The 8,728-nt window shown below is 44.9% G+C and overlaps 1 protein-coding gene across 1 annotated transcript; it reads left to right on the top strand.

Annotated features, from left to right (window-relative positions):
• Window positions 1-318: 318 nt before the first annotated feature.
• Window positions 319-8,677, top strand: T265_07999 (hypothetical protein; the record flags this gene model as incomplete). The annotated part of the gene is made up of 4 exons (XM_009173680.1): window positions 319-403; window positions 1,931-2,360; window positions 4,496-4,926; window positions 7,929-8,677. The coding sequence occupies 3 exons, from the start codon at window positions 1,938-1,940 to the stop codon at window positions 8,158-8,160; spliced, it is 1,086 nt and encodes a 361-aa protein (XP_009171944.1).
• Window positions 8,678-8,728: the final 51 nt, after the last annotated feature.

Here is an 8,728-nt window from a genome sequence, read left to right as displayed (position 1 = left end):
ATTGCCAGCCCACAATAATATCCCAGCACTCGTAACGAAGCATTTAGGAAAATGTACGATCTTTTTGTATTAGTGCTAACGCAGTGGATAACTGTCTCATCCTAATTTGGGCATTCAGGGGCCAGTGGCTTAGGCTTTCTGCAATGTACGTCCAAGTCTATGGGCAATGTAGGGCCACAATTATCTGATCGTGGCAACGTTGTTCCGGCTTTGTCTTTATGTTCTTTTATCGATTTTTCTGTTTTACCTTAGTTGCCTGAAGCACGATTACTAGATGTCTTGAAGACGATGTTTATCTTGTGTCGTATTGTTTCTTTCCCGTATTCCCTATTCACTAAAACCACAGGAACGCTCTGAACGTTGTGAAAAATGACCTAATCAGCAAACTTGATACCGTTTCTGGGTGAGTGGGCTTAATGTTGGCTAATATTGTCTTGCACTCTACGATGCTCCTTACCTAAAAGGGTTTTATTTAGGAGGTTGTAACCGATTCGTACCTCAGTGTCATCCACAACGATATTTTTGGTCTTCTGTCATCCTGCACACTTCCCCATTCATGCAAGCCACACCATTTTGAGTTCCAACGAAGGATTATAACTTCAAAGACAGGAAAGCCAAGCGCGTCGCTGTTACGGAAGGCTCAGCTATTGGTTCTCGCCCTGTAAAGCAAACCACTAGAAAGTTCATGTTTTCTTTCCGTGCATGGTCCACACAAGATGCTGGAATCAGAGTCGGTTCAAAAACCAAAACATGGCGGACAATCACGCCAGCGATGTTCGTTATCTCATTGCATCTGGATAGCATCGGTTATGAGTTAGGATTGTTTATTAGGCGACTATCCTAGCCAGAAAAAAAACAAGGAAGCACGTGCTTGCTGGTGTGCGGAGAAAAACGGATCGTTGAACTGCTAGGTCGATGTCTTACTCATCTATTCTCACAACAGCAACGAGCGGATCTCCATGTCGCTGGAAAGCGTGTATTGAGACAAACTTATATGGTCAGAAAATTTCGTCTAAATATGAGAGGACGATTGTTTCTGAGCGGGGTGACCAAAGACGTGTAGGATAAGCGTAATCGAGTTTTCATGGTCGGGGGTCATTAGAACGTCAGTTTATAACCTAGTGCGATTCTTATGTCACAATCCTCCTTTGATTTTGACGTCAGTGCGTGGAATTAGATTTGGGACAGGAATCGTTATGAATATTCAAATAATGATAGAGTAAGGAGACGCTTCATGCCTGACGTAGTACCATTTTGAACACTTGTCAACCTCAGTACGCAGGTACTAGTAGCAAATAAGCGAACGCAAACATAAGTATTGGAAATTCAAATTCTTGCCGGAAGGCAAAAATTTACAACCAGGTTACTTGGACCAGGTTGGGCACAACATGTGACCAGAGATTTTTGTAAACGCTGACCTGGCCTGGCCTTGATCGGTTAATAAATAAGAATTCGTTATGGTTCAACAAATGGGGTCTTGCAGTTGTGACGACTTTGCAGATTCAATAAATGCCAACCTAATGGCCATACTTAATAAGGTGTCTGGTGATAGAAAAGGCGATTATTGGATTGATTTACACAGTTCAAGGTGTGCTCATTAACGTATTCTGTTACGCGCGCCCCTATTTTCATCCCAGTTCTCCTTGTATAGTTGTTGCCACTTGTACAGAGCTGTTACTCAGGCAGCCCAAGAAGAAAAGACCCGGTTGCAGTTATGTTGGCTCCTGAAAGCGTGCTACAGTACAACGATCAGCATTTAGTAATGACTTCTCAAAGTCGAAAGGTTCATATATGACTCGTGGGATATTTTCCTTTCTAAGGAGATCAATGGTTGTTTGTCGAATAGAGCTGTTTTCTGCATGAGCAGTCGTATGCTTAGCTCATATATCTCTGGAACACTTGTATGGTTTGCATACTCCTCTGTACCTAGCGAAAAAATGATGCTAGAGAAAGAAGTGGAATATCTGCGTTTGAATCGCGACCAGACCAAAGCTGAAGCGAATCGTTTGGCGCGGCAGATCAACACGTATCAGAAGCAACTCAGTCACTTACACACTCGTCTAAAACAGTATGAAGACGTGGAAGATCTGCTACCTTTGGAAGTTGTCAGTGACCTGATGACATCTCAATCAAATCTACAGCACGCAGCATCCTGTCTAACTTTGACATCACCGAAGAGTGAAAACCATAGCCTGATTTCACCTTTGGAACGGCAAGCTGCAGCTCTGCCAGGTTCATTGGACTGCGTTGCGTTCAATCGTGTATCTGCCGGGGCGCGTCCAGACGACGTTAAAGGTAATCAGAAACCTGAAGGATTCCGCATGGACTATACGGGCGGATCCCTTGCTTCCATACAAGAGGTAAGTTGCCAATCCCTTGACAATCACCAATCTACTACAACAGTTCCCCGAAAGAAAACCGCTGTTAGACAGAGTAGGATTTTTCCTAATTAGTAGTAGGTTGGCCGCCGTTTGGGACATTCGCTTGCTAAATCATCATTGACCAGGAGTCCCATCGTCGCTACCCCAACCATGTACTGGTGACTTCTAAAATGGGAGAGGAGCTACTCCGTACATTCTACTAATAGTAGTCTCTTTCGAAAATTATCCTGTGCTGTGTCTGTGAATGTACTCATCTGCATCCGCCGCCTTCCCTCCTATTGATATTCGTTGCTCACTCACACTCGTCATTTGTTGCTTGTGGGATTTTACAGAATAGGTTTCCATCATAGCGGTGGGTTGGTATTTGTGCACAACCGACAAACTGGGTCGAAATCGCGTTCTCTCCTGCGTGGCTTTGAGCCTTACCAGTTAACATTTTCCTAAGTGTCTATGGTTGAGACCACCTGATTTAAAAGGAGCATACGTTATGGAGTTTTCCTTTGGATTTTCTGGAATGAGAACTGAATATAGTCACCGCGGAGAGCGAGTAACAGGAAAACGATCGAGTGTCACCGTCATCAGCTGCCTTGTCATTGAATTCTACGAGACTTGTGTTTGACTCCTTTAAGTAACAAGACGTCCGTGTGGAGCCCATCATACGTGCGCCGTCACGTGGCTGGTTGTGATTTCTGGAATAGGTCACTCTTCACTTTCTATTTTTGCGAAATAATTTAGTCCGTCGGTGATTTCTACGCGGCCTGCCCGGCCGATGATCACACAGACCCTAATAGGGCTCTCTGTTCATAATTTAGGGCTCATGTTCTCTAAATTTTGCACAGTCTCATCCATATCTTCCAATGGATTTGTGCTTACTATGTGTCATAGCCGTGAAGAAAGCCGCACTTTTCCGAAAAAAATAGATAGTGCTGATCAGACTGAGAATGAAGGTATGTCTAGTCCGGTTCATTTCAATTTTTCAACCACAAAACGTGCACAAAGTACGGTGTATCATGAAACAAAATAATCCTGCTCGTTTTTTGATGCACAATTAAGCCCCCCATAATATGGGTTTCATGAACTTTGGAATACAGACTTGAGTGTGCCTTGGTACCATGTGTTGGTATCTTCCATGAATATGGAAGGCCATGTTGTTAAGAATGCAGTAGCATGTGCACCGGAAATACTGTTCAGTCTGATTGAATAGGCTACTTTCTTGGGGGCACCTCCCAATGCGCAAACGTCTTTCGAAATGAATCATCCCGTTTTGTTCTAAGCACTCATTTAGGGACACCATTGTTGATAGTTCAGGTTTGTTCCAAAGAGACCTGTGCTAGCCGCAAAAACGCGCTTAGACCCAGTATACCTTTCCATGGGGATATGAACGTATACTAACCTTACTACTTAGAAAATGCCTTCTGTGATCTCTTTGAACCGGACAGCCTGTACTTTTAGATTGTGGGTCTCGAAACTTAACAAACTGTTCATCATATGTTTCGATCGATCGTCCTGACGCGGGTGATATCGTTTCATGTCACTTAGTAAGACTTGTCAATCTTAGATTATGTGGAAGGATATAACATTCACAGTACATCTTCCCTGAGATCCTGATCGGAAGTTCACAAACCTTGAGATTACTACCGAGTTAATCCAGGCACCCTATCAGTTTTTTTTTCAGTATTCCCGATTTTACGCTAGTAGCTTGTTCCACTGCGTTTATATGTTCCTGATTCGCACTTACTGGAAGCATTGATGAGAAAACCTCCGTCCGCAGCGGAACGGCTGCGAAGTGAGCTTAAAAGACTCCTTGGTACGAGTCGAGCCCTGGTTTCCCGGTTGGTTTGGTTTACGCTCAAGCCACTTTATATTTATTCCAGTTCCGGGATTTACTACAAGCGAATTTGAGTCAGTGCCTTACGAGGATAACTTTCACTTTTTAGCGTTTCTTTCCTCTGTGTTCGAAAAAGTAACACACAACTGATCTGTTCTCTTACTGTCCAGTTAATGCTACTAGTTACATATAACACCGCCTTTAATAGTCTGACTCTGTTCTTGGGACGATGGATAAGCGTATACCAATTAATTATAGCTGATACGCTTCCTCTTCAACTTTTCAGGGTATGCAAAATGCCAAATTGGGTGAGGCTTGCTTCACCAAACGGGAGATGGCTCGGGTTATTGCCGAACGGAACCAATATAAGGAGAGTTTGCTTGAACTACAAGATGCAATCCGTTGTATGGAACAAATGCGTGCTGACCGCGAGGCTGGAATAGATGCTTCAAGCACTTCCCGCTCATCAGCCCACTATTTTCCCGGTCGGTCTACTCGAAGAGTGGGGTTCGCACGTCAGTTAATTTCTGCTCTTCAGTCTGCCGCAGATGAATTTGCTTCTGGACTATATGGTATATTCTCCGAATGGGAACCGATGTTTTCCCCCACTCTCGCACCCGAAGTTCAGGATGTCGGTTTCGCTCGTCCAAACTTCTGGCATGGGGACGAGGAATCCGCAACTCCTCACGCAGAGAACTCTGATGAATTACGGCGCATGTGAGTGAACTAGTCTACACTTTTTCCCAGCTGTTTCCCATTAATTGTGCATCACATCTAGTTCCTCCAACGTGCTCCAATTAGGCATGATACATTAGTTCTTTCTCTTGACTCAACCTCACGACCCAGCGGGGTATGGTAAGCCAATAACCTCAGACTTGCTAACGTTTCTTGCAGACTTGGTGACACAGTTGATTATCTTTAGCCAGTACTAGGCAAAAAGGGGAAACAGGACGAGTTTTGATTGGATTCCAATGAAGCACTGTTTCCGCGATTAGCACTGGTCATCATCATCGATAGCGCAACACCGGTGTTCAACATTAGTCTTCGCTGCAGTACAACCATAATTTAATTGAAGGTCTTACGGCGGAAAAACGACGAAATTAGATGGACAAGCGACTTAGTGCTAGCCAACCACCGTCGACCCGAAGTACTCGCACTTTCGCACACTGGTTGGGATTATCTGGATAGAAAGTGACATCAAATAACGCCATTGACATCAGTTGACAGCAATATCTTGCAGTGCCACCAACCGTGCACAGAGAATGTCACAAGCAGCCAACTCTGAAGTCCGAGTCACACAGACAGTACTCAGGCTTTTCGTCCTCGGTCGATGATGGTGCAGATCAATAGCTGGCTGCCACTCGTCTTTGGGCACTTGTGTGAATTATGACCCGGCACTCGTTCGGAGTCGGCTTCTTCCGTTTCCCAGAGCCACGTAAGGGGGGAACAACTCGCGTAGCAACTGAGCCTGGCAAATCCCGAAGTTAAGCGAATTTGTCAGAACGGTCTTCTGGACTCTCTCCTAACTGCTATATCGTCAGATGTCTATTCGTGCTGGAGGGGGACCATCACATTCTTGCACAATACCGGAGATTCCCCCTGTGGCACGTGATTTGAAACAGCGCATGTGCCAACCGTGTAACCTTGTGGGCAAGGAAAGCTGATGAAATGGAAGAGGCAAAAAATACCGAGAACGTTGGGGATTATTTTGTTTGATTCGTCAGACCGGTCGCAGGAAATCGCCGGTCAGCTGAACCATCAAACATCAGACTGGCGAGACCACCTTCAATAGAATGGGACGCCTTGATCGCTGGACTGAACGATTCTCGTGGTCACCTGCTACTAAGTCATGTTGTCAAACTGCACTGGAAAACTATCCCTGAAACCTCCTATGGCCTTCGAGTTTTTTGACTGCATGTTTTTTTCAAGGTGTTACCGAGCTCCAGGTCCGGATAACCTCTCAGTTGTATTCTTCAAGGGTGAGGGTAAAGTCCTCAGCCAGCGCTCGTATGGTCTATTTGCCTGCATCTAGGAAATGAAGACTGTCCCAAACAACCGGGAAGAGCCGGTGGTGATGCCCGCTTTCAAAAAGTGACCCGTAGTGAATGCGATAACCGCGGGGTTGGCAGGTTGACTGCAGTTTCAACCAGACCCTTGGTGTCACTTGTCCTTCGTCGCTTTATGATGGCTTGTGAGACACTGAGGCGAGTGCGCCAAGCGGGATTTCGTCCTGGGAGGCGTTGCGCTGACTAGGTGCTCGAAAAACGGCATACGTATAAAAAAAACCCACAGGTTCCGTACTCCTGGATCTCAATGGCGATTGGACTCTTCTGACTAGTCTGCTCTGCCTGACACGTCTGCTTTACAGAAAGTACCCTGGATGTTTGTCAATAAACTAAGTTCTTTGTATCAGGTCTCGGAATGCATGATAGTATGTGGGATCTCTTCAAAGGCTTTCGTACACTAACTTGTGTCCGACAGTATATCCTTTTTCTGCATTCCTATTTACTTTTGTGCTCGATGAGATAATAAGACGAACGCTGAAACCTCTCCTTAACCCTGGTGTTCATACAGCTGGCGCGATAACCTTACCGAACTGGAATATATTGATGATACCGTTGTGGTTTTCCCTTTTGTGCGTATCCGCCGGGATATTTTACGCACTTTGCTCAAGGAAAGTAACCCGGCTGATGACACCACGCGATGGCTGAGATTATTTGTGAGTGTGGAATTCATGGTCCCACGTGAGCTGGGGTACTGCCAGAGCGCCCAGACTTAGGAAGGAAGATAACTATGGTCCACAACCAAAGCCCTTGGCTCAAAAGCTTAATCGCAAGGCAGTAGTGGCTGATGCATGACCTTCAGAGCAGCCTACATTTTTAAGGAGCAAGTAACCACAAGTATTCCAACCCCCAACCTGCAGTACTAGAAAACTATTTTGCTCAGACCTCTAGTCGATGACCAGTCCGATGTGAGGGGCTCTGCGAGGGCCACACGTACATCCCCCAGTTCAGTGTGAGTCACGGAGGCACACACATGATAAGGTTCAGTCTTCTACGGAAATACGCTGATACACCTACATTCACTGATAACCATTCGTAGCGGTAAATTACGGGTCGTGTATGCGACGGATCTCACCGATTACCATAACGTTTTGTCCTCACCATCACCCTCTTCCGACGACCTCATTGTTTCTGGCTATTCGTTTGTCTCATCGTGAACTAGGTGCGAAAACCCACAATTTTTTGGCAGTGGACGACTCAACCCAAAACTCATGATACAGGTAATATCTTTTTTTCAATGAAGTCCTCCCCAATTGGCCTGACCTCCCTGTTCCTAAGTGTTCACATGTCAGTTGACGTTAGCTGTTAATGAGGCCCCTGTTGTGGATTATTTACAAATGGCCATTTACCTAGTCTTGAAACCTACTAATATTCAATGTCCTCACCACGGGTGCCTTAAACGGACTTTGCATTTTGAAACTGTCAGACGTTAGGCTTTGGAACAGAGGGTCTGATCCTATCTACCTATCAAGTTTTCGCTCAACTAATTTGTTTGAGGCGGGCTTTGATCAGCCTATCAAAATATCGCTTGCTCTATCCTGTAGCGGTTATGGTTGGTTGCAGCCGGCCCAGTGGGCGCTACTTCTCTATACTCAGTTTTGATTTTCCGATATAGCCATCTACCAATCAATGTCTGTTTGGTTTGCTTTTTAACAGGTTTGGTCGTTTGATTGGTCACGCTGCCGGTCAGAGCACGGAGGCTGTATTCGGAACAGGGAATGATTTCGCAGCTGCCGTAACCTCTCAGACGATTTCTGATGCCATTCCTCACCTTTTAGAGAGACGGAATATGGGTTTACACAACCCCGAGCCTGCTCAGCGAACAGTCGAATCATCAACATCTTTTAACCCTACACCATCAACTAGTTCACCACCAACAGATGAATAGCCGAAACCGCCCGTAATTGCATGCTCCGATAGCGTTTGATCGTTATATTGATATCCATACTCAGGCTGTGATATACGCCGTCTTTTTTCAGCGCCTTTTTTCCACCCTTTCATCTGGAATTTCTTGTGTTCCTATTTTCAACCTACTTGCTGATGGTCATGGAATTTTACTACCACTTTTTACATTTCTTACTTCTAGCAACAGGTACTAATCAGCGTTCATTTTTATACACATCTCCAAACATCCTCTCCATGTCTTTCGTTACCATACTGTGCCTAGTTTGACTTTCAGTATTTGTTATCTCAGCATGTATCACATTCATATACTTTATTCTGCTACTCCGCATCACATTGAATCTGTCTTCTTCTTCCGTTTTCTTTTACTCTATGGGTTACTGGACCGTTTGAAAACATAAGTTATCAGGAAAACTTGACGCCAAGTCTCTATTCAATGCTCTTTGGTTGTACTATTCCGTCGTAAATTATACCAGGTGTTTCTGCATTCATTTGACATCAACGGAATACTAAATTATTGATATTCCTTCGGTGAATAGCTGCCATGTGACATG

The sequence above is a fragment of the Opisthorchis viverrini genome (assembly GCF_000715545.1).
Source record: "Opisthorchis viverrini unplaced genomic scaffold opera_v5_193, whole genome shotgun sequence".
Taxonomy (NCBI): Eukaryota; Metazoa; Platyhelminthes; class Trematoda; order Opisthorchiida; family Opisthorchiidae; genus Opisthorchis; species Opisthorchis viverrini.
The sequence above is the reverse complement of the archived record's forward strand: the minus strand, read 5'-3'. Positions and strand labels throughout refer to the sequence as shown.